The sequence below is a fragment of the Gnatocerus cornutus genome, chromosome 2 (assembly GCF_029298725.1).
Source record: "Gnatocerus cornutus isolate USDA-ARS CGAHR chromosome 2, icGnaCorn1.1, whole genome shotgun sequence".
Classification (NCBI taxonomy): domain Eukaryota; kingdom Metazoa; phylum Arthropoda; class Insecta; order Coleoptera; family Tenebrionidae; genus Gnatocerus; species Gnatocerus cornutus.
The window spans coordinates 6,448,847-6,476,259 of record NC_142234.1 but is presented as its reverse complement, the minus strand read 5'-3'; the positions used below and the strand labels follow the sequence as shown (position 1 = coordinate 6,476,259).

Genomic DNA, 27,413 nt, shown 5'->3' with positions numbered 1-27,413 from the left:
TCCTACAGTAAGCTCATTCATTATGAAATAAAAGTAGGGTGGCCGGACAACGGCTCGGGGCAACCAACAAATACTTATTAAGGTTCTGAGCGCCAGCGCAACACAAAATAAACCAAACTAAAACACGCACGTTCTATTCCTTCAAGGATAATACATCGTCGACTCCCACAATTAATATCAATAAAAGTCCTTTTTAACTATTTAGGTACTCGAACCGTACAGGAAATCGATCGTTTTGATTCTTACAAGTGACGGAAATGGCATTAGCGACGTGTCCTCGCTTATTAGCCCTATTGCTTTTCAACTTATCAGAAGGCGATACTTTAAAAGTTCGACTAACGATGCAAGTTTTCGTTAAACCGGAGTCTATTAAATGGAGGAAGAACTTGAGACCACGTGCGCGCTTACCTTGTGCTATGGAATTTTTGTTGTGTTTGTTTTGATTATGCCACTCATCTTGCACTTCGACATCATTAGAATATAGGTAGTACCCCCATTCTCTCCATAACACGCACGATATTTAAAGTAAGCAAATTCAAAACTCCCGCCACCCACCCTGTTGGTAGGCCTGCTTACTGGCGGTTCTGTCATTCTTCATTTTCGTGCCATAACACGTTCACGTTTTTTTCCCGAGTTTTGAAGAAATTAGCCAACAAACGTTAGGCAATGGGAAAATATCGTAAAAGAAGACATCGTGACCACAGTTCGAGTTGCAGTCCGTCCCCAGGAGCGAGAGAGCACAGCGAACTTGGTCAGAAATTTCATCACCTAGAAAATGAGGTTATGTTGCGGCGTCACCGCGGCGTCTTCAGGAATTTGACGACACTCTTCGGACTTTCTTGACTCCAGGCTCGTCCCAGAAAGAACAATTGCAACTGCAGTTTATCCTGTTGATTGCGGTGTACTTTAGCGTATACCTTTCCAGTAGACATCGTGGCCACAGTTCGAGTTGCAGTCCGTCCCCAAGGGCCAGAGAAAACAGCGAACTCGATCAGAAATCTCATCGCCTAGAAACTGAGAAAGAACACAATTGCGCTTTCTTCTTATGGAGATTTGCGTTGCAACTTGCAGTTTATCCTGTTGGTTGCGGTGTACTTTAGCGTATACCTTTCCAGTAGACATCGTGGCCGCAGTTCGAGTTGCAGTCCGTCCCCAAGGGCCAGAGAAAACAGCAAACTCGATCAGAAATTTCATCGCCTAGAAACTGAGAAAGAACACAATTGCGCTTTCTTCTTATGGAGAATTGCATTACAACTGCAGAATATCTTGTTGTTTGAGGTGTACTTTAGCGTATACTTTTCCAGTAGACATCGTGGCCACAGTTCGAGTTGCAGTCCGTCCCTAGGGGCCAGAGAGAACAGCGAACTCGATCAGAAATCTCATCGCCTAGAAACTGAGAAAGAACACAATTGCGCTTTCTTCTTATGGAGAATTGCGTTGCAACTGCAGGTTATCCGGTTGGTTGCGGGGTACTTTTGCGTATACCTTTCCAGTAGACATCGTGGCCACAGTTCGAGTTGCAGTCCGTTCACAGGAACGAGAGAGAACAGCGAACTCGATCAGAAATTTCATCGCCTAGAAAAAGAGGAGTTGCAGCATTTTCAGGAATATTCGGACTTCCTTGGCCTTGAATGAACGCAATTGCGCTTTCTTCTGATGGAGAATTACGTTGCAACTTGCAGGTGTTCTTATTGGTTGCAGTGTACGTTTTTTGTATGACCTAGCAGCGTTGTCTGAGGTGACCTTTCTTCTTATGGAGAAATGCGCTGCAAAATTGCTGATTTCCCTGCTGATTGCGGAGTACGTTTTACGTTACTGAGATTATCTTCTTCAGAGTTGCTTTCTTGTAGAGAATTGCGTTACAACTTGCAGGTTGTCCTGCTGGTTGCGGTACGTTACTGAGACTATCCTAACGGATGAGGTGAGCCCGAGGATGCGCCTGTTTAGAGCAAGAAGTGTTGTCACTTCTTGTGCAGATTCCAGTTGGGGCGTCAACGATAGGTGATCCTGTTCATGCAAATTTGTCGGCGCGTTGGGCCTCTATTCTAACACAAGGTTTGCCTTCTGTATCTCGCTCCACTTTGGTCCCAAATACCCATTGGATGGTAATTGTCCTTTGTTCAACGCACAAAAATTCAATCCAGAATCAGTCGTCTCTGTCCCTGAATGGGTAATCTATCGCGACACTCGTTAAGCTGGACTTCAAGTTCAGATGAGGCGGCCCTCTTCAATATCAAACGGTTTTATACCACCTTTTGCAAAAGGAGGGGAGGGGGCGACAATGATGTGCAGATTATAGGATGATTATCGGATGCAGCTTGCCTTTTGGCAAATGTATATCACACTCAAATCTGCTTTCCGTCTAGAATTAATTCTCAAACGTTAAAAAGTCGAATCTCGTTCCCTTTTTTGGCAATAATCTTGAAGAACGACTTTTAGGAAACAAAAACACTTGGAAAGACGGCCTCTCCAAGGGATCTGACTTTGTCAAGGCGTCCTTAAAACTGCCGAGGTTCATACCAGCACTGGTCATCCCGTTTGGGCGCACCAATCAGAAATGGACGAAGAATTTTTACCCAAGAAAACACAACTTAAACGATCCGAACCACAGAAGACCAGTCACGGAAGTTTGAGATTAGCAGTGGCGGCCTCCACTGTAAGATTTGCCGAACGATTGCAGTCTTTTATTGATGCTTGACAGTCCATCACCAGCAACTAGACAAATTTGTCGTTGATTTGGGGTTTTAAAATCCTTTTTTTTTGTTAATCTTCCACACCAAGGTCATCTTCTGCTGAAAGATTGATGTCTGTCTCAGAAAATCAAGCGACTTAGGTCGCAGTTAATGTTACTAAAGAAGGGTGTTATAAATTTATAACCAAGTAAACCAAACCAGTTGAAGTACAATTCGTTACTACTGTTTTACAGTCTGTAAGCCTAATGGTTCTCAGCGACGAATTTTAAATTTAAAACACTTAAGCATTAGGTCTTTGCCCTAAGTTGCTTCTTAGCTTCAATTGATCTAATGGTTGCATATTTCTTTGTTTGATTATTCACACTGATAGGCGATTTCTTCGCTTTTGTTTAAATGGAAAACTATGAATATTCGCCTTTACCCTTTAGGTTAGCGTTGGCTTCTTAGCTGTTCAACAAGTTAAAAACTTGTTGTTCTTTGTCAGTTTTATAATAAGATGACTTATTGCTCTTTAATGACACGATGAATCTTGCTCTGGTATCTCCAAGACTGCTAGAATCTTTCAGATTTCTAATTAATATTAAAAAATCAAGTCCATCTTGCAAGGTCGTGAAAATTTTAGGAATTCTTTTGAATTCGGAACGAATGACTGTAGAGTTGCAACCGGAAAAGAGGATCAAAGTTAGAGCTAGAGTTTTCAAAGAAACTTTCTTGCACAATTAGAGAATATACTAGATTTTACACCCGTCTGTACAGCTGTACAGTATGGCTGGCTTAATACAAGGTACATGGAAAGAGCGAAGGTTTAGCCCTTCAACAATTTTGAGATAAATATGACGCTCGCATGTTGTTTATCTCCCTCTTTAACAGAAGATTATCTTAAGTGGCAGCTTAAAGTTTCTCTATCAGACTGTCAAATAAAGTCGTTTGACTTTTCAACTGAGACTTACTCTGATGCCTCGTGGACCGGCTGGTGAGTTGTAAATGGAAATCAATGGGCGTTTAGACATTGGATGAAGAAAAAGAAGTGTCACTTCCATTATCTTGAATTCCTAGCACCTTTTGGTCTAAGGTGGTTAGCTTCCGAATCACGTCATGCAAAAATTTATTAAGGCTTGACAACGCCACCGCCGCTGTTAATATAAATAGGATGGGTGGTATTCAATTTCCATTACTTTCTAAATTATCCAGAAGGATTCACAATTTTGTGAGCAGCAGAACTATGGATCTTTGCTTCTATGCAAGCTCTTTAAATAAGGCCATGGCTGTTTAGGAGTCCAGAGGGATACTTGCATTAACAAAATGGTAGCTTCAATTTCCAGTTCAACATACAAACAATGGCGTGACGTGGAAGAAATGTAGTCACGGAGCCACTTTTGCGTTAAACGTTATAGTGAAATCAGTAGACAATGTTTTGTCCTTTCTGACATACGAATTTAAGACGGATTTTCGTACGGGAGTCTTAACAGTTTCAATTCGGCTTTGGCCTTTCTTTTTACACCTAAATTAGGTGAGGATCACAGGATTAAACTTTTTTTTAAGCATATCTATCACTTGAGGTCATCAAGTCCCAAGTAGGATAAAGTTTGGACCTCAGTGTTGCCTTAGCACACCTTCGCACAATTTCATTAAACGCAGACATATCTCTCTGTTTTTTAACATTGAAGCTTGCACTTCACCAAACGGAGAAGATAAGACGTTTTGTTTTCGTCTTTTTCCAACTTTCCAAAAGAATGCCTCTTTCGCTACAATTAGTCGAGCCATAAAGGATGTTTTGGAAACAGCAGGTGTTGACGCCTCTATTTTCTCGGCAAATGCCGCTAGAGCCTTTAGGAAAGGACTATTCTTAGGATGGTCCAAAAATCCGTTGTGTGCGGCATTATAACCGTTCTATTATGTAAAATAGATGTGGTCCTTTTGCTAAGGTTGTTTTAAATTATCCCTAATATACGTTTATATTAGGTTAGCCTTGTCATTGGAGACACTGACATAGTTTATTTTCTTCTTTTACGTTTACCGATATTTATTCCAGTTTTAAATTGAGAATGGAATAAATAAAAGTCGAGTCGCAACGTACTTTAAACATCTACCTATATTCTAATGATGTCGAAGTGCAAGATGAGTGGCATAATTAACAAGATCAAACGAACTTACCAAGTGAAGTTCGATCTTGATTATGCTATCATCTTGCACAACGACATCACTCCCACCCTTTGCATCTTCAAAAAGATGCAACCCTGATCTTCCCAAGTTGCGACATCGAAGACTTTAAAATAATGACAGAACCGCCAGTAAGCAGGCCTACCAACAGGGTGGGTGGCGGGAGTTTTGAATTTGCTTACTTTAAATATCGTGCGTGTTATGGAGAGAATGGGGGTACTACCTATATTCTAATGATGTCGTTGTGCAAGATGATAGCATAATCAAGATCGAACTTCACTTGGTAAGTTCGTTTGATCTTGTTAATCTTGTGACGGATGCTCGGGATAATTTGCAAAGGCAAACAGTTGTGTTGGCACAAACGACATATCTCTTTTGGGTGCAGCCGACCATTTATTCTGCTTTAAAAGAGTGGATTCTTCAATAAATAACCAGTCGTTTTAAAGTGGCGGAACGCTCAAGAAAAATTATGTTAACGTGTGAGCTCTGAAACGATTAACGGGCTTAGTTCTAGACGGAGAGACTAATTTATGTCGTCGTTTAAAATTTTTTAAGACAGCGAAACATTTTCTCCTCAAACTCGAGTGTATTTTGTCGAAAAGTTTAATCGACTCACAGAACAATAAGTTAATAAAATCGTCGAAATCGAAGCGGAATGAATCTTGAAATAAAGACCAGCCACTTTAGTATGAAATCCTATTCGAAGTCCCCGAGACGGCAATGAAGTTAGCGATGAGAAATGGATGAAGTCTCCAGTCAATTTATTGGCCACCCATCCAGAATCTAATCAAGGGAATTGGGTTAGTGATATGAAATTACTCGGCCTTTTGCGAACACTGAACAACGATGATAAGACACTTCATTGGTTCGCTAACAGAAATCGCGTTACCATCCACTGTAAAAAACACACTACCGAGCTTTATTGCTCTTTGATTCGTTTTTCAAGGATATAACGGCGATGTATCATAGATCGCAACGAATGAACACAATAAAAAAGGTAATCAACGTGCGGTATTTACTGGCTAATGCAATTTGGTCGGAGAAATGCGACAATAAGAGATGGCACAGTGTTATGACATGACGATCAGCATCTGGTGGAATAGACGGGTTCTATGTTATCTTACACCTACTGACATTTTAAAATTTACATGTAGTGCGCTAAAGCTGGGGGAAATGTGCTCTACATTTTAGAAGAACGAACTGACAGGGGATTAGTTACATGCATGGAAAATGGGAACTATTGTACGATATAAAGTTGAAGCCAAAATAGCTTTCAAAACTAAACTAAATGAACACAGGTACGGTAGATTTATAAATTTTGAAGTAGCCGGTCGCAGCAGTCCAAAATTTTGCAAAAATCTTATAAGTAATGTACCACTTTTTAAGGGATTCTAAGGAATATGTAAATAGAATCTATAATGCTCCGTTTACACACTCATTCTATTTGTGTAAACTGGTTGTTAATTTACAATATTGTGGGAAATTAAAAAGAAATAAAAAAAAGGAGCAAATGGAAACTTTTTACAATGGAGCAAAATATTACCGCAAGTGAACCTTTGTGCAGGTAACATGGCAACGAAACATTACTTTGCAGAGCTTTCAGATAATTTTTCTGTAATAGGTTAACCTAAAATGCTTGTAACTTGAATACTATATGTACCTGAACTTTAACTTAGGTACCTAAGATCGAATAAAAATGTCTCAAAATACCGATTTTGTGTTGAAATAGATTTTGCGAAAACCAAACTTAGTTTTATGCCAGCGTTTACACGTAATAAATTGCACGTGTAAACGTACCTTAATGACCAAGAAATTATAATAGAGAATCTATATGTATAAGGAAAATTTACAAAATACTGAAAAATAGTTTAACAAAAACCAGGAGATTTTAAGCAACATTTAAAAGGATATGGAAACTAAGAAAAGCTTAAAACAAATCTGAAGAATATGAAGATAATATTAACAGTTGTAGAAAAGTTAAAGACTAAACAGAAACAAAGGAAGTTTAAAGACTCTTAACAATAATTCAAAAAATATTTCGAGACAATCTAAGAAAAATCTAGTGAGAATCTAGAGAACCTGAAAATAATAATTTAAAGAAATTTAGAAAAATCAAAAGGAAATGTAGAAAAAACAAAGAAAACCTATAAAATTTTAACAGATCTAGCAAATTATTTAGAGAATCTGAGGAGAATATAAAAAGAATTTAAGGAAAATGTAAAGAAAATTCAAAGATAGACTAGAAGTTATAGAAAGAATTTTTATAGGAAACACGAAAAAAACTTACAAAACCTAAAGAAAATATAGAGTATAAGGCTTTTAAACAGAATCTGAGAAAAACACTATTTAGAGATCTAAGAAAATCCAAGAAGCATTTAAAAAGAATGTAAGAGGTTAAAAAAACTCTAAAGGGACTAAATAGGATATACGAGGAATTCAAAGCACAAGCTAAAGAAAATCAATATAAAATCCAAGGACAATCTACGTTTACAGAAAATTTACAGAATTCAAAAAAATTATTAACAATTCTCCACTGTTTAGAAAAATCTGAAAGAAAAAGACTAACAATATAAAAGTCTAAAGGCTCTAAAAATATCCAAGACGCCCAAAACTATGTATTCACTTTATCTGTCATTTTCGGAAACCAACCAATTGAAAAGCAAGAATTGTCATTTTTTAACTAATCAAAAAGAATAGAATAGTAATAATTTACACATGTGGTGCAAGGGTCAATTTTTCTATTCTCTGTATGTTTGATTCATTGAATGGTCCTTCGAATACCACTCGTAGTCCAAGTTTAGTTGACTATATTTCAAACTGAAGGCATGTCAATTTTGCTTGCAAATTTCATTCGGATTTCGCACTTGTGGATTCATGTCAAACTCAATTAGTGGCGATCGTGACAGTTTGAAAAATAGTCGACACAACTTGGACAACTCGTGGTAGGTATCATAGAGGTGTCTCAGAATTCATGACCCCAAGAGCAAGAAAAGGTGCCAGCCAACAGTAATACATAAAGATGACAAATTTTAAAACAAAAATTGTCTAAAAGTATTCGAGTTAGGACAAAAAATTAATAGCCAATTCCGAAAGCTTTTGTATAGGTAAAATGGCGGTCATATATAGGGCAATTTTAATTTGCTAGGTTAGACAAATAAATGATGACATCTTCTGTTTAGCTATCGGGATTGGCAACCGTATTTTTATTTTAACTTTTTTACTTTAAAAAATTTGTTTTATAATGGATGTCTTTGTTTTGTCTTGATCGTGAGTTCTGGGACAATCTGTATTTAATAATTTAACATAGTTAATAAACTTATTATACGTTATACGTTATACTAACATTTGCATTAAATTGATCAGTGTTCACGTTATCAGTGATATTTTCTTTAATTTATTAAGCATTTATTAAAAAATGGCAAGATCTATTAAAATCATTTCGGCTTGTTAAAATATTAACTCACTTCTTTTTTATACATGATAGAAAATGTTTAAAAAAATCGCAAAACAGACAATTTAAATTTTCACAAAAAATCACTAGAACCTTATAATTCTCACTTCGCGATTTATGTTACAAGAATTGCAAAACTGATCGTTCAGTGAGTGAGCACTATATCAACTGGTCATTTTGTCCGATATATGCACTTAGGTACCTATTTTATGCATAACAAAGTGTTCGATCCGATCAACTGAAAGAACATGAAATTTATTACCTACAATAATTTATTGCGGTATTCTATTAATAATTGATTTTTATGACGTCGCTCTGGTTATCCACATGAAAATCTCATAAGGGTTAAATTTAGTTTGTGTGGGTAGGTGCACCATTATTTTATACCAAATTGTAAATTCTGAAAGATCTTTTTATTGTCAAAAATAGCTCGTTATGCAGCATTATTTATAAAATAAAATACTTCTATGTGGTACAGTTTTTGACACCACTTTTAGCTTATGCTGCGAACAAACTAATAGCTTTTAAAATAGAATACTTAAAAGGCTTTGAAGTGCAATAATATCTTAACCACGCCGTTAAATTGTAACCCTATGCTAACACTAGTCTAAGCTTTAATCCTATCATAACACTAATCGAAGCCACTTGCTTGACAAAGATCTCTAATATCAAATATGACTCGATGAAGCGTACTTCAAGTCAGTAATATTAAATAGCGTCAACTGTATCAACATTCATCGGAATTGAGATGTAAAATATTAAAAGACCGGGAGGGTTGGAAATCGTGTACGAGTCAAAGCAGGCGTTGAAATCAGGTTATCATTTTATAAAGTCTGGCGCTATCCGTGCAAAATTTACGACCAGATCCTTTACATACTCAATCGCATTCGAATTGATTTACGAGGCGTAAAATTTCGTTGTATTGCTCGAAAAAAATGTCGTAAATATTAAAGCAGACTCGAGTGAAAAGTGGCTTTTGTCTCATTATAGAATTTCTGTGTTTTACAGGAATATCGATGCACAAAGGATACGCTTTCGTGCAGTTTACGAATCCTTTTGATGCTAGAAGTGCCTGTTTGGGAGAGGATGGCAGAACTGTTCTCAGCCAAATCTTAGGTGAGTGATTTGACGCTTGTTATACCACGCTTTGTTTTATTATGCATCGCTCAAAATGTATCAACAAAAGAAACTTGAGAAAAGTGGGTTTTGTCGTATTCTATTTTATGTTCTCGTTAAAAGCAAATTAATTTAACTTTAACCATACAGTTAAATCACCTGCATTTGCTTTAAATTAAATCTCCTAATAACCGTTGATATTTTAGGACAGCATTAACGTTTTAAGTCCGCATTGCATCGTTAATTTAATCCCATTTATAGAAAGGTCACATCTGATGCAGTCATTTATAATTTATATCATTCCACTCTGTAATAAACACCTTTAAGCTGACCCAAATAAAACTAAAACTTGCCCGTTTATTGACCTACATTTCCAAATCTGCTGCAAAACTAATTCCAATTGTCTTGTTTCTCAACAACACTGCCCAAACTAATTGGAATAAAATGTTGATTATTTTGGTTTAATTTTTTTGTTAATTATCCTGTTGTTGACGCATTTATCTCTGTTGCAGCGAAGTGTAAAATTCCAAAATAGCTCACAAAGATGTTTACACCGATATTTCTTGCGTAAAGTAGCATTATAAGGGTTATTAAAAGCTCACCTAAACTAATTTGACATAACATTTAATTGGCACGAATACATAAAGGAAAAGGAACAAGTGAAATATGAATGACATTTAGTTTCATTAGCTCCATTCGTTCCACGTATCCGTGCAAATCTGAAGTTATGTTGAATTAATTTGGATAAACGTTCAATGAACCTGAAGTTCTATTACAAGATGAAACTTATAAACCGCAGATTCACTGAAATGAAGTCATTAACTTACTCGAACTACTATTTCAGGTAAATTGAAAATTTTTCATATAAAGGAGTATGCCGGCAAAATGAAATTAATGAAATGAAACGAACATCTTTTATAGGAGTCTTTTTAATCGTGGCTTCGAAAATAGATACATCTTTGCCTTATTTGAATAATTAGCCATTAGTCTATCTTTGAAGCGTATTTACTTTACATGAATTGATATCTGAATTTTTTCTTTTCATTTTTCAGCAAGCAACGTTGCATTACGAGCTTTGAAACACAGGTCTCTTAATACAACACGTGCGTGTGTATTTAATGCTATTACACATATTTCACGTCAGAATTTTAATTAGTGTCGCAATATCGTAAACTTGTCCACTCTATTTGTTATGTCTTTAGAAAATGTGCCAACCAAATGCGAACTTTTTCTCCTTCGCAGTTTGGTATAGTTTTTATCTCGATAAATATCAGTTTGATTCGGACCTACATATTTTATAGGGATAAACAACAAGTTGGAAGTAAAACCACTACAATGTATCAAGTTTAATCCCAAGTGATCAGTGCAGCTGCAACGGATGGCGAAAGCTTGCAAGATTACGGTTTCGGGCAACTTTCCCAATGTTTATTATTATTTCGAGTATTAAAACTGACGAAATTAACTAGTAGTGGACACGCCAATGAGGATTTTTAATGTTGTGAATTAAATACTATTGTTTATAGGTAATAAAATACGTGGGCTAGCTCCCAGGTAAATTTTCTTTGTGTTAAGATTTCCGCAACGTATTCTCACGTTTATAACCGTGTTGTGTGCGGGTTCGTCCCATAATTTTCTTGCACTTTCGTCGACCATTTTATGTGCCCTTAAAACTTGGACGTGCTCCAGAGCGTCCGGAGAACGTATTTTGACACGTACATCATTAACAAAATAAACAAGAAAATTTTTACAGTCCTGTAGGTTATTATTCTTTAACATGTTTATAGTGTATATTAAAAGTGAAGGAAATTTATTTTACAGCCCGGTTATGCTCTGATTACCTCAATAAAACATTTCATGGACTACCTTGGAAAAATAATTTTTTCCTGATTTAATTAGCAATAAATCCCGAGGTGCGAAATGTAAAACTACAAGCGCAGAAAATCGTCCTTTTTACTTGTTTTTACCACGAATCTACTGCAGCGATGCAATTTAAATAAACCCGAACACGTCGGGGATAATCGTACTATGGATGGTGTTTCTACTAAAAAGTTTGCTGCAATTTTCTAGACTGCGGCTTGAGGTGGAAAGTTGGAATAACAAAAGATTGCTCCTACAAAATTCTTTTCTTCATTTTGTAGTTAAGGGATACATGGCCCACGTCAAAAATTTAAAAAATGTAGAAGCTTCTGCAACAAAGTTTATTTTGGTGTACTAATAAATTAATTATCATAATTTGTCGAAACAGATCGTTTTCACCCGGCGCATCCACCAATTTTATAAATTAAATTTTTATTATTAACAGACTATAATAAAGTTTATCATTATGTCAGCAGCATACCAATGTCCATTAAAAACTAGATGATCTAGATAAGCTATTTAGTTGTGTTATGATTAAACTACTAAATTCTATTTATTACACGTCATTTCCAACTTGTAATTGTTACATCTATCTAAATAATATGTTTCCGTCAGCAGGAGATTTTCTATTCAACTGATTTATTTGTGATGAAATAAATTTGTCAGTTTGTTTTAGTTTGAAATTAATATTATTGTAAATTGACAGTGTGTTCCAAAAAAGACGTAAATTAAAAACTTTAATAGTAAAAGTTTACAAACCGACTTTATGATAAACAGGTTTCCATCAGCTTAAGTAGCTACTTTGTCACTTGATTACATTCTTTTTTCTACTTTAGTGTCTTCCAGTTAGAAAGAAATATCTACATAACCTCCACAAACGCGGCGCTCACGATGAAATACGAGATAAACTTTACGGTAATCAGACATATAATAATGAAAATAGCTCAAGACGGTAAACTAAGTTTTCCCGTCTTAAATTTTTCCAACAATGCTGTGACACTGGGAATAAAACATCCACAACCAAATCAGAACAAACGCAGCAAATTTAATAAAACCAACTGCAATAATGGTCGCATCCATTTTATTTTGGCTTTGAATGGCTGTTGCATCAGATAGACTTGACACTTTGAAGTATTATCACAGTTCACAAAAAATCGTGCAAACATGTCACTGATGAAACCGAAATAATTAAAAGTTTCCTCTATTCGTATCCGCGAGGTTTTGACTATTTAATGGAGTTTAAGGTTCGCATGTTTGAAAACGATGATATTCTGGACGGAACGTTGAAATGCGGAACATTTTCGATTCGATTCGAAACACGATGAAATTAAAATTAATAACACGTTCGCATGTTGGGATAATTGATGTAATATTGTCAGTGACGGATTTGGTTTGTTGGGACAAAGGACAGGCCGTGTGTTGGAAATTAATGTTTTTATTCGTTTATTACGTACTTACACGAACAATGAGTCTAGAGAACTAATTTCAAAATCATTACTGTCATAGCGGCGCGGCGGTGCAATAATGCGACAATCAAGTCGATGATAAAATATGAGGTCCCTTATTATTTAAACCTGAAATAAAACCGATCGTTTAATCGAATCACCGCAGCGATAATTATAGCAGAGAGAAAATAAATTACTGCTAGGCATTACTTTTTAGATAAAAAGAAACAAATTTAAACTCTTTGAAGTTGAGGAGCACTTTTTTCCTAGACAGTGCGGCACACTGCGGTGTAAATTCAAATTTCTCCTGTTCTTTTAGTCGGTAGGCATATATTCCGGGTCGAATCTCGGCCTCCTGCAGAGCTTTTAATTGCACTGTACACCAAGGCAAGACAGTGTAGCAAATTTCCGCTCTGTAAATAGCACGCAATCCATCATCCAAGTAAAAGAGTCGTAACTTGGCGAGCGTGTTAAAAACCTCTCTTCATTTACATATTCTGTAAATAATTCACTTTATATACATTTCGGCCGAAACGCAGCGATATCCTGGTTACAATGGACTGGCCGTAAACACTCTGCTTCTGTCAGGACTTCTAACCGGAAGCCCGCAACCGGTCCTCTTGCACCTGAGCTTTTGTCCATTTGACGCACGACTGTTGAATAAATGTTTGTTGCAGTACCGGAAATAAGACCTAGCGAAGTTCTTTGAAAATGCTTAGGAGGACAAGAAATTGTGGAAATGGAGGAGGTGTTTGTTAAGTGATTTTTACAAAAGTAGGTTTGAGTGAGTGTATGTGGCGATTTTAATGAACATCTGGCACGCAAGGTGGTTAATTACAAAGCAAAAATTGTATCTTGATGGTGACTTGAGAACTAAAAATATTCCTTTCAAATACAAATTAAAAACACTCCCGCTCTAAATTAAGTAGATTTTGAATTTTATTGTAAGATTTTTTGAAATAGACACTCAAAAATGATGTTTTTGCGTTCCACACCTTTTTTATCCCATCTTGAAATATTGTGAAAAATCACGCAAAAAATAAGGACTACTTTTAATGCGGAAACAAATAGCTTATTACGCAAATTACAGTTCATGCCAAAGCATCGTTACGGTTATGACCGATTCATCATGCGCCTTATTAAATCATGTAGGTTGGCATGCCTGCTGCAGACTACTACCAGTCGACTTATCGCGCCGTTCTCTATTAACCATCGAGATCCGACGTCTAGACCAGAATTCTATCTGTTTAGCATTGCAATAGGCCCGTTCCCACGGCAGGGGTGCCAACTAGTTCCAGACACTTGCTGTGGATTTTTTATGGCCTGTGTTTATCCCGCAGACCACATCTATCTAGATAATTACGGATGATAATAACTGCCGAGCACGAAAGCTACCGAAAAAACACATTCTGAAAGCTCGACGACTTCATCGTTTATATTATCTCTTGAGAATCCTGCAAAGCTTTAATTGCGTATCCACGACACAGATAGCGCAGTCAGTTTTGTTGCGGTAAAAAGAAGGATATTCGTCATTTACATGAAAAACTTGGAACTTATCAAAACGAGTTTGAAGAAGCCTCAGCTAGTGGAGACAAAATAAAACAACGCAACGCATTACGAAAAAGAAATTACCGAAGGAATAAGTCCTACATCTCTTTTGACGAAGCTTTCGGGTTGAAATGAAGTTTTTAACCGAAAAATTGAAACTGTCACGCGACATTAGAACACTCCACCTTGTCGTTATCGAGTCCTTGGACAGGATAACTCTTGAGTTCATCGATCGCAGCCGGTAAAAAAAAGATACTCGCTTTGCGAGCTTTGGAGAACGACATGCGGTGGTATTTAATAGGTGATCTCGGCATAAAATTTAACATTCAAATATCCCGCGTTTCTTTCAGTAAACGAAGTCTTACAGTTTAAATTTAAAACAAAATTAACTCCATGGATGTCTTTTGGGGAAAGACCGGATAAAAAGATTTCAGATGCGATAAGAAATAAAAATTACGATTAGGACCCTAATTCCTGAAAATGTTTCCACGCACTTTTAAATTAAAAATGACGCCCCCTAAAGTGCAGCTCCTTGGAGAATAGAATCGTGACGTGTAAAAATCCAGAACGATTAACTTGGGACCTTACATATAAAAAAATGGAATCCTCGGGAAGAAGTCATAATAGTTCGTGCTGGTGCGCTTTCCTTCGCTCCCCATTTCAAATATTTCGTCGGGATTTGAAGAATCCTTTAATAAATTGACGCTTCCTGGCACACCCGAGATGAGTACCTGCAAATGTCTTCCCCGTCTTGCCTATATATAGTTTTAATGGATTTTGGATCCTGACGTTAACGCAATCTCCCGAACTTTGTTAGAGTAAATGAGTTTAATATTTATGTTGATAGCTGTCTCATGTTAAGCTTAGACAGTTTGGGGAATTTATGAAAATAAATATGGGGCGCCGCCGTTGCTGCGGTATGTTCGATTTGACGGGTTTAACAATTATTTTGTACTATTCCTTCTGATTAGACAATAAATCCGGTCGATTGCCGAGTATTTTTCCAGAGGACGGTAATTCCCCTGTGAATTTCTAAGACGTGTATATTTGGATCTGCGTTGCGCAGGGAAATTCTTAACATGCCTCTTCACTTATGCTTTTGTCTTCGTTCGTCGCAGGGTTCGCAACTTGAGAACGTTAAAAATCAAATTTCACTCCCAATTCAACACTTCGAAATGTTCATTAGTTTACCTCTTTTGTCGCAGTGATCCTTTGGTAAGCGAGCAAATATGGCAATCTCGTTGCGTGAATGCGGCTTTAGAAAACAATAAATTGAAGACAAAGAATAGATCTGAGCGTTATCTAACAATGAAACCATCACAAAGAACGCCTTGGCTTATCTTATTTGACGATAAATAAGCTGAAATGGCGCGATATTGAAGACTTCAGACGAGCAATTTTATATACGCAAGTTTTCTTTCAATTTAGAACAATCCGTCTAAGTGTCCGGATTTTTTCCAGGGTGTCGATAGTTTTATGGACACCATCAACGAAACCGATAAAACTCGATGCACTCTGTTAAGCTGGGATAAGACGACACGTCCGTGATAAAATTCTACCCTTTCTGCGTTGTATTCGAACGATAATGGTGCAGGATGAAATTTTGCGGTCGAATCTGTTCCTATAAATCTAAGAAAAGCGGATTTCAAAACTTAAATTAGTTTCTAGTTTGGTCTGCTGGGAACGCCAGGTAGAATTGGAGGCCCGATTGGAATGTATTGAATCTAAAAAGTGTACCGGTGGGTTGGCAGCGGGTGTTGCCGGTTTTCGGAATGCTAAACAAAACAGGAACTGCGGAACCCGCCCTAGAACGTCCCTTGACAGTGCATAAAACGAACAAAAGCTTATGTTATAGCAGTTTAGGGTTTGTCTTTGACAGCGGTGACAAAAACTCTGCACCACTTCGCGACAAAAGTTGAATTCGAATCGAATATTGGCAAAAAATTAAACCATAAATTTGAGGGGTAATGATGAAAAACTCCACCACGCCGACGCCTAGATTCATATCAAAAAGATTAATTGAGTTTACCTTCAATATACCTAATCTTTTAGCAACGTCAAATTTTATATACAATACTCACTGGATACGAGGAAAAATCCGCTTAAAAATGGACCAACATATTTTATGTCCCAATAAAAAGGCTGTCCCTTGTTTCAAAGTAAATCTCTTTTATTTAGCTCCTTCATAAATCTTCGAATATATTTGTTGGACACTCTCCTAATCGCATTGGCTGCATTTCACTGTTCCAAACTTTCCTCATCTGCATTAATTCATTACCGACAACATTCAAACTTAAATTGTCACAAAATATTTAATGAAAGCGGTGATATTCCGAGCCACCAAACAGACTCAACACAAAATAATAATTGACGTATACAATACCTGGCACAAACTCAATTTCACTCCGGCAAATGCAAGGGAATGCATTTATGTCATCTCATGTATTAAAATAGACACCTTGATGTTAAATATAAATATCACGGCCTCTATTCTAACATTAGATAAACAACTCGGCGATAATTTATTCTTGCGCTAGATCCAGTTTATTTACTATTATTAATGTGAAGAAGATTTGCGCGTTTATTTATTGGCGGACCGTAAGAGATTAGAAACTGATTGGAGCTTGATAGGTTCAAAGCTCGAAAGCTGCTATATAAATGATGAGCGACATTTTTGTGGAGATGAAAGCCGAAATAATAAGTGCGAAAATACAAGTGATTAACCGCGGAATTCCATTCTTTTTCACGTTTGTGATAGTTTCTCTTCGGGGCAAACGTGTTTGCTGGAATTAGCCAGTTAATAAATCTCCCACGGGTAATTTTAAATAATGTAGGAGACGTTCCCCACTCCTCTGTTCTTTTCCCATACATGTTGCACTGTTTTTCAGCTTTTTTTTTAATTGTTGTTTCTCGCCCTACCGCCATTCCCTCGGTATTTATTCAACAGAATATGAAGCTCCTCTTATAAAAATTTTAATAAGAATAACTAACCATCACGTCCGTACCGGGACTCGTTCTCCCTGCTGCGTCGAAATTGGATTAATTTTTAATTAGGCAAGTGTTTTAACGTCCGATGTAATCAGAGATCGGAAGGTTGTTTAAAAATAACCTCTTATCTTGTTACAAGATTGCTTTTTATTTGACTTTGAAAAGGAGGTGATAGGAAAGGATTATTTTTTACGGATTACGAGATCATTTTTCATGCAGCTAATAAGATTCAAAGTAAGGTGGAAAGCTGAGATGAAGGCTCGTTCACAATGAGCTCGAGGCGGATTAAACGCTAATCCAGTTTAAAACAACGTCGCACACAACAAGATATGGTAAACTGGCGCTACCATTTAAGGGATGAAACGAGGTCGTCTGGCTCAATTTTAAACTGACCCTCAATTCTCATCCTCCTAAATTATCAATTTTCTTGTTGAAAAGGGTTTTTTGTAAATTTTTACGATAGTGTCTTATTCTTTGATGTTTATTTTATTATACTAATCATTGAGAAACGATAACAAGTAATTAAGGCCAATTAAGCACCTATTAAACGTCGCATCAAAGCTTCTAGACGAGAGACAAAACTGCTTTTCCCAAATAAACAGAGTCGAGCCACGTCGTGATCCAATCAGGAGAGTAAGCGTTATTAATTATCCATTTCCGGGGCGCGATGACATTAAAATTCAATTCGAATCAAGCGTGCCGTGAAACTGCCACAGCCTACTCTGCTATTAGCAGTAAACTCGTGACAATTTCAATTTACGCACCGCACAGTCGCCATCCCCTTTTCTAATCCGGAAGAAATTTCGCTGTTACCAACATGGCGCGCAAATTAGTTCGTAGCGAACGGAATCAAAACTTGCGGGGATTTGGAAAAATTCTCGCATGACTTTATGACTACCTTCGGGCAGAAATGGATAAATGTCTTCAGAGGTATTCCCCTAAATTTCAGTCCTTCAAGTTGGGGGAAGAAAAATTCCTTATTATTGCTGTAATCAAGGTTGTAATTGGTTGAGCGAGCAGTCGTTTGTGCGCCGAGGCGCGAAATTACAATCTAACACATGTAACCGAGATATATGGCGGTATAAGTGCAAATATCATATTTCCCGAGCTGTATCTTTCGCGCGAACAGTTTTATTGGGCACGTTATGGATGGCGGTTATAATTGCTTCTCCGCTTTTGGGATAACATAAACTGTAGTGTAGTAGCGGCTGAAAAGTGTCAGTGCAAACAACCATCGTTTTTCTACAGCGTTAAAATAACTGAAAATCATTCATTGACAACTAAACCGCACTTACGAACACCTGCCCGCATTTAACATTTTACGATAATTAAATCGCCAGCGAGAGCACGGCGTTCATGGTCGTTATTTATTAATTATTACTATTTCCAGGCCGGGAATGGGGTTAACTGCGCTTGACAATAGACGTGCTGAAAAGTTTTCCTTTGAAAATACGTAATGCGCTAGGAAAAGATTCAAATCTTTTGCTTTATTGTACACCTGGCAATAGACATTTAGACATCTATTTATAAGTTCAAAGCATTTATTGCAGTCGCTCCGTGAAATAACTGAAACTTTTACATGGCAAGTGAATCCTGATTATAAGTGGAGCTCCAATTTTTTAAGCTTGTCATGGTTGTTGGATTGGGCGTACCGCAAATATTTTTAGATCCAAAACAAAATTGATCTATTTTTCATACAGGAAAGTTAAAAGAATTTGGAAATTTTGGATTTTAATTTGAGATTTAGTGCACTGAATAAGTGAAGAATAGTTTTTTGCACCCTCGAGCTGAAAAGCTGTCGCTTTCGTACTTTAGTTTCTCGGTTATTAATATATTATTCATCCTTCACTTTTTTGTTGTAACATTTTGTCATTTTGCGCATTTAATAAACGCTTTAAAAGTCTAGCGCTGCCAGATTTCATTATTTACACCTTCAGTGAACGCTTTTTTTTCTTATTTTTAAAATTATTAAAACTAAAGCTGACAAATTAGTTTTGCATGTTCATTTTGCTCATTTTTCCGTGAAAAATAACACATCTAAAGACTAATTTAAGTTTTGAAAAGTCACACTTTTCATCACTAGTCATAAAAAGTAAAATAAGGACTTCACAACTGGTTATGAAATGTTCATTTCAACGCCAATTAGGAAATAGCAAAAGCAACGCTTAATTAATCACTTTTCTTGTAGTCTCTTCGCTATGCCTTGTGTGGAATTTGAGTCCGCATTAAACATTTTTTGCATATTTTATCAGATTATTCAAGTAAAATCACAAAAGCGTTTAAACGAAATGTGGAATGATCTGACCGGCGAGTTAAATTAATGTGCTATTGCGGACATAATAAAGTGGACCACAGACATTTATAAAATGTCAACAAAAATTTCTTGCTCTTTTCTCGCAACTATACAAGAACCGGCTTCTCATTTAAAATCTACTGCCGTCATCTGCACAATCAAAAATCAATTTTAAAAAGACGTAGTTAAAAATATGTTGTAATTTAAAAACAATTCACATTTGGTTAGGTTTGATATGACAGGAATTACCGGTTTATTGAATTGGCCGTCAACAAGCAGTTTATACCGCCAAAATCCGCAACAGAATAAATTTCCCGATCATTTTAAATATGCAAAATTAACGGTTTAAAAAAGAGCAAATAATTCAGATTGGACTAATGTAAAAAATTAAACTCGATCGATTTTCATCGATGACGTTGACTCTATGAATCCCAAACCGCCTGTGTAAAAGTTGGTCCAATTAAACGCTTCCTCTGTCGGAATTTCATTATTCTCTACCTTTCCTCTCGCACCGTTCTGTTCCGCAATAAATTATAATATCCGACAGAAACAAATAATAATTTCCAATACGAGGTAAGTTAGTCGCGTAAAATGCTAATGTCGTTCCATCGAAACGCATCTGTTGAAGAGGGTGGAACGTGTACAGATTTCGAGACTATTACAATTACGTTTTGTTCATCTTTGGAGTTATGCTTTGTTCATGTCGGATTTAAAGGATTTCGATCCCATAGAAAGTCGATATAAATTTATGAAACATCCGGTATTTGCTGTCAGGTCACGGGAGCTTATTCACATTGTTCCATTTTAGCTCATGGACATTTATTTGGATCAGTCGTGTCAATTATCTGGTGGTTAAGCCACAAATCCCAGTCTAGAAGGAAAAATGTGTGCTGTATGCTATTAATTTTAATCTCAGAGATTATGGAAATCCTACAGGTATCTCAAAGGCGAATCAAGAAATAATTAGTATGACACGACGAGCATCTGAGGCGCACTCCCGCTCCCATTTAAGTCTTGTAATTTTTCTTTTAAGGATAGATGGGATTATAATACACTTTGAAAACTCCGGACAATCTATCATCTCACGAAACGTTAAAGTTTTGTTATTCGAGCCACGTTGAAAAGCCATTAACTCGTTCTGCTTTGGAAGTACGGGAGTTAGTTACCTTTCATTATCTTACATATTTCTCAGGATTACCTCCGAGATAGACGCCAGGATGTTAATTTCCAATATCTTTGTGTCTAACGACGAATTAACATCCCACGATGAACAATAAAAGGGATCTTTTGTCGTTAGTTCAAAGAGGGTCGTTGTTGCGCCATGCAGCTGTGTAACCGACAATCGGTTCTTCGTTGAGAATTCTAATTCAAAGGAAACGTTAAGTCTTCGATAAACTTGTGGAATTACTGACGCAACTATGCGGTTTCAACGGAATTATGCACTTGCAAAAATCCTTAAATTTTAAAATAAAACCAACGAGTTTGCCTGCATTTATTCTGTTATTATTACAGCCCATTTTCCAAATTACGGAGCCGGACGGATGACCGTACCAAATCTCGCTGGGGCACTTAAAAAGCCCACAAAGAGTATTCTCTAGATGAGTTAAGCCTGCCATGTAATCTAAAAGATAATATAAGCTCCACACTCCCTTTGTTTTGTGCCAATTTTCATTAAGATTAAAAAGAAACTGGCAACCATCAACGTTTAAACGAATAATTGGGTGTGACTAAAATACACAGACCAAAAGTAATCAACCTGCGATCTAAATGCCAAAACATTAATATCCATGCACGAATTTTTCAGTTAGCATTTCGTGAATGTTTAAATGTGTCGAAACATAAATAATTAAATACTATTACTAACTGCCTGAAAACATTGCGAACCGTCAATTGAATTTTTTATTAAGATTTATTTTTAGACACTTGGACGAAACGTTAGAGCTGGATAAATCAATTAAGAATTGGTTATATTTTTGTTCGAGTTCTATTAGGTATCGTTATAGGTAATTAACAAATCGTTACTTCACTAATTTGTAGTTTAATTATGTAAAATGTCGTAAATTTGGAGTCTGTTCCTTCAAAAATTCATGATCTCAAAAGCATCTTTTTGATTGCTTCTGTTTTATTTGCTTTCAAGCAAAAATTCTACTTGCTTCTAAGAAAAATGCAAATATTCAGGCTGAGAAATGACTTCAAAAATTTTAACTGGTAGCTTAGAACTCGCCCATTTACCACAACTGTTCTTCTTTCTAATGTTTATTATAAAACGGAAACCAACTCTTACAAGTATGATCGTGCCTAATCAAATTTCATTCCCAATTAACACTGCGACTGAATAATTTCGAAAGGGCGTCAGACTTTATATTATCACGCCATTTTGAAAATTAGTGACGCGATCCATTGTAGAAGCAGCCTTTCACTCTGGCGTCTTTTAAATATCAAGCGATTTAAAGTTCAAGAGAAGGGAGTAAATATCCAGCTTAAATTAATTAATGAAGTAATTAATGATGCGTATAATTAAACTTACAACACGACGACATTTTATAAATTGGCCAAAAATAACACGACCAGCTGCTGTCGTGATGTGGCATGATTTAGACGTGACGATAAATCGGACTTCGAGATGGCAGCAAAGTTAGATTTGGAGTTTTGCGACCGCAAAATGGCGTTTTTTAGATGAAGTCGTTTGTAACGTTGCGGTGTTCGACTGATAACATTTGTACGTGAAATTTAACAGTGCTTCATCTACGTCTAAGTTCATGTGCTTCTGCATTTCCGGATCGCTACCATCGCGTGAGCTTTTACTACCTCGCCAACCATGACATTACAAGTTTCGTTTTCCTGAAATGACAGCGACTAAAATTCCAATCCTCCACTTGGCAATCTCGATTAAATTTTTGGACCATTACACACTTCATTAACTTTTAAGACAGCTTAGCTTAGGAAATCCATTTTTTTCTGATAAGATCGAACATGAACCGGGCAAACCAGACCATCTTTCAAAGTGTTGGACGATTTCCGTTACAATAATTTAACAAAACGTTCAATACGTCAACGCTTCCGGAAAGTTACAAATCGGAAGTGGGCTGTGGGAACTTGGTAGACATGATGAGGGGTAACTGAACCGGAACCGCATCAGTATTCATGACCGTCTTGTCGCTTGCAACTCGGACCAGTCGAACTTACAGGTCAACCGCTGTCAATGCTTGTCTCCTGAAGTAAATTGCTTCAGTTTGCTACAATTTTCTACTGGCCTTGGACGATTCGGAGACATGTGTGGAAGCGAAAGAGATGATTGCGGCGGAAAATGTCTCTCTAGGAACGGAAACTTCACGAGCTGGGTTACGGCGAAGACATGTTAGGGCGGATCTGAAAGTTTGATAGTTACAGTTTCAAGATAGTTATCTGAATATAGGTGCAAGTGTCATAATCGGCTTTCGCATTCGATACCTTAACAAGTTCGCTCACTTCTAATACAGAGTTTACACTTTATCTCTTCAGATTTTGAGTTTTTTTCGATAAACGCAAACATTTTCTACAATCTTATTAACATCTCCAATAGCAAAGTAAACAAAATTAAAGAAAACCGACTTAATTCAAGACAAACTTGCAGGTTAAAGGTTGTAAAGTTTTAAAATTTAAATCGTACTTTCGCAACGACAAAACTTTAAAATCAATACATTACATATAAAAACAATAAACTTTAAATTTAAAACTCTATCATAAGTTTAAACGACTTGCTTTTACATGTTAAACAGTCGCTTACCCTATTTACCCAACAAATTAAAAATTAGAACTATACTTGAAACTGGTACCGGCGCATCCACCATTTTGGGTAAATATAAAGAATTTATTTGGCCATCCAAATTCCCTTTTTTTTTGTTTAAATGAAAAAATTTACTGAAATAAAAAAAATAAAAAAACAGAACTAGCTTTAAGCCCTCATTTCTCCTTTAAGATAACCCCATTTTAATTAAAACAGGTGATCTTAAGAGAGAGGAGCCTGGACCGAGTCTAAAATCTGAACTCTCAACCTAATAATCGCGCGAGAAAAAATAAAACCGAATCAGCAGTTTTTGCAAGCGCCTGAGACATAGAATCCCTCTTCTCTGAAATCCATTTGGTGGCTTCAAAAGTTTCTTGCACTTTTTATTTTAATGCTCTTGTTGAGTAATGTCCTGGCGCAGTTCTGCCATTTCACCATCATCCCCCACTTTGGTATACATATTGAGGGTAGAGTTGGTAAACCTGTTTGTTTATCGACAGATTTTTACTTTCATAAAGTCGGAAAAGTACGTCTGCAAGCGCTCGTAGAAGTCGCAAAAACGTCAGATGCAACTTTGTTTGGAATAATTTATCATTTTGTTTATTACTCTGTTAAAAGGCTATTTATCTACACGCGAAGTTTTCGATGATTAATGCGCTTTTCATGCGGTTTAAATTCTACGAATATTACAATAAACCTGAATGTGGAGCGATGGAAACAATCGTGGCGAAACGAAACAGATAAGAAAATATTTTCGTTTGAGACGCTGTACAAGATTGAATAATGCAGATTTTTTATAAAGCTTTAAGACGATTTCATGGAACAAACAGAAAATTTCTCTTTTTTAGAGAGAAAATAACACATCTTTAAATTTACGCCTCTCGTAAATAAAGGGACTGAAAAATCGACTAGGTAAAATATAGTTTGGCAGAAAGCCGGTCCTATGGCCTCCCAGGGATCACATGTTGAAAAATTAAACGATTTGTCATTTTTGTGTACATTGATAAACTCACGTGTACCAAAGTTTTCATTTGATGACGGTTTTTATAAACTGCAATAATTCAAAAAATTTCGTGATGTAACATTTTAACTTTTCCGCATAAATCGAGTTGGGAAATGGAATATACACATTTCCGGTTAATTAAAATTGCCAGAGCCGCATCAATTTGGTTGTTTAAATCTCTAGTAATGTCACCATATAATGGGCAAATAAAAGCCAGTGAACGTTGTCAACTGTTAGAAATCAAAGGCTTGTTCTCTGTCAGAAGTTTTACATTTTTAATTATCCCCAATCGCTTTGAACCAAATTAGTGATTAAAAAACGAATACGAGATTTGCAAAGCCTGAAAAATTCCGCGTTTCAGCTTCGTTTTTTCCATCATTCAGGAAGCGATGTTCCGTGCACTTCATCCCGAATTGATAAATCCGGCCATCGACGGAAGATTTAATGTCGACGAGATGAGGGAATTAAGGACGTTCCACACGTACTTTGTACGTATAAAACGGAGCCAGGAACCGAGTCCACTTCTATAGGCTTTCTTCCGTTAATGCAGTACTCGTGTAGGGATGTTAAAATCGCCTTTGGGCCGTCACCGGGACGACTCTGTTACACTTCACACGTACCTAAAACCTTTTTATGTATAACCGCGTCCATTTCGAAAGCTTCCCACTATTTGAGTATTTATCCTGAAGGATTTTTTCTAAGAATACTGTTTAAGAACGACTTATTTCCGCAGGGTTGAATATAAAAATAAATTGCTACAGAGGCGGCATTGTCATTTCCGGAAGGGAACGACAGACGTCCTGGACAAACATCTAGAACTTATATTTTAGGGAAAAAATTGTTACTTGCAGGATTTTTTTTAATAAATTAGAGATTTTGTGGACGTGACGTTGGTTTAAAGCTGCCTCAATTTGTTTAAAATTCTTCATCAAAAGCGCTTTTTAACTATTTTAAGCTGCTTGCTCAGGTGGGATAGTTCCCCATTACTCTCCAAATTAGAACTAAAGTCTTCAATCTCACTGAAATTACTTTCAAACCTTTTCCAGACTTCTCCTCGAGTGCTTTGAATTTTTTTAATTTTACTAGCTTCAGCAGTCTCAGTCCGTTTCACCCGATTCCACCATATTTGATTTTCAGACCATTAAATTTGATTTTCGGGATTACTAAATTTAACGGGCCCTGTCTAAGTTTTAACGCTCTTAATTATTCGACCTTGACAAGCTTGAAAATTAAACTTTTCGTAGCTTTGAGATTCGATAAACTTTATGTTTTGTAACTTTTTTGTTTCATAGTTTACGATATGACGGTTCCGTTTTAATCCCGCTTTGTTAATTGCCGGGTGCAACATAGACGCAGTAGAAATTATTAATTTTGGCAGATTTTCAGATGTAGTTAAGGAGGATTTATTATTTCAGTTTTCAACGGCTTAATTTGTTTTAATAACAGGACATCAAAATAAAACCCGAAGACTGTTTACGTCAGTGTGGTTAGTTTAGATTGGGATTTAGGTGGATCTTAAGTGTATTTACAAATACGAAATATTTAAGCGGAAAAAATAGTAACACATATTTTCAAAGGTCATTAGGATTAGTTTTCACAACTTAGATGCCGCCTTGCATTTTGAACTGAAAATATCTTCACTTCAGTAATAAATAACCTACGCTACATTAGTAGAATTGCAATCACTTGCCGGCTTACTGAGGGCGCATATTTCATCCAACATTGTAAGGATTAACTAAACCGCTACTACTGGTGTGAATTACTGCTTCATTTACTAATCTGCAACTACCTTCCTCATTCTAGTCTTTAAATATGCACATTGCGGTGTACAGTTTCTATACCTCCAGATTAATGTAAAATCTTTTCTTGTTTTGTTGTAGCAATAAACTACGTGCGATAAAATAGTTCAGTTTGAAGTAGAATTGATTAAAGAAAAAAGCACTTGCTGAAATGAAACACATTTCACGCGAACACATTTGTTGTGAGCTTAAACATACTTCCCTATTACTTTACAAATCTGTTGCATTTCAGGGCTGAAGTGGAGTGAGTTTTTTGTGGGGTACTAAGCAAAGTTTGTCTACTTATTTTCATCCGTAAAAGCTGACCCTGGGATATAATAATTATGAGGGTCTCGGGCGTACTTTGAAATGGTGTAATAATGTAAGTCGTAACGGTTTTATTTCTTCAAAATTACGTCATTATATGTTGGCACTAGCGCTGTTTGTGTCCTACAGCGGAGCTACAAAGACGGAATACTTGAATAGTTACTTAAGCTCTACCCGGCAAATTAGAAGAGTGGAAAATGCAAACTTGCAACGTTATATTGTTATGCTGATGCACATAATTCTTAATTAGTCGAGCTTTCTGTTGAGATAATACTGATTTAAATTAGCGACCCAGAAGCGGAATATACTCTACTTAAAAACAACTCCCGTGTTGTATGCACAAAAATCGATTTGGTGATACATGAACAGGATAAATACATTTGACAAATCAAACGAAGCGAAATGATTTTTAACTTTGCATCATATTTTTCCATTTAATCCCTCCATCGTTGCAAGTTTTATTTTTCATCTTTTCGGGAGTCTATTTTCAAGCTCGTTAAATTTTCTACCCAATCAAAATTGTTGCAATGTTTAAACTTTTTAAAACCATTTCAGAGCTACATTAGTTCGTAGTTTTCATCATTGATGGTGGTATAGTGCAATATCCGGATAAACTTCGCCAATAATGTACAGGTCTGCTGTTGACAAGTTCGATATTGAAACCAGACAGTGCATGCATAATTGAAATCTTTGACATTTCAAATTTATTTTCCATTATTTAGTTGAAGCAGATGAGATTATTTTGAGGAAGTTTGCTGTACCCCATTCCGGGGCATCAAGTTACATTTTCCATTATTTTCAACAAACAAAAAATTCCTTTTAACTACAAAACCGATTTTAACGTTAAATTTATTTAACCCCACAATATAATTAAATTAATTAGCAGCTCTGTTATCGTTGTTGTCATTTAATATTCCACGAGGTTTCACAACGGAAATTAATGCTGCATCATTACAACCGCCGAAAATCTATCTAAATCTATGACGTG

The 27,413-nt window shown here is 36.4% G+C and overlaps 1 protein-coding gene across 4 annotated transcripts in view; it reads left to right on the top strand.

The window, feature by feature from the left end:
• LOC148178344 (uncharacterized) overlaps positions 1–27,413 on the top strand; it is a 165,968-nt gene that overhangs the window by 90,178 nt on the left and 48,377 nt on the right. For all 4 annotated transcript variants that reach the window (XM_088030838.1, XM_088030839.1, XM_088030840.1 and 1 more), the window contains one exon: positions 9,313–9,420. In XM_088030838.1, the coding sequence (XP_087886964.1) occupies positions 9,313–9,420 (108 nt within the window). The remainder of the gene's footprint in view (positions 1–9,312; positions 9,421–27,413) is intronic.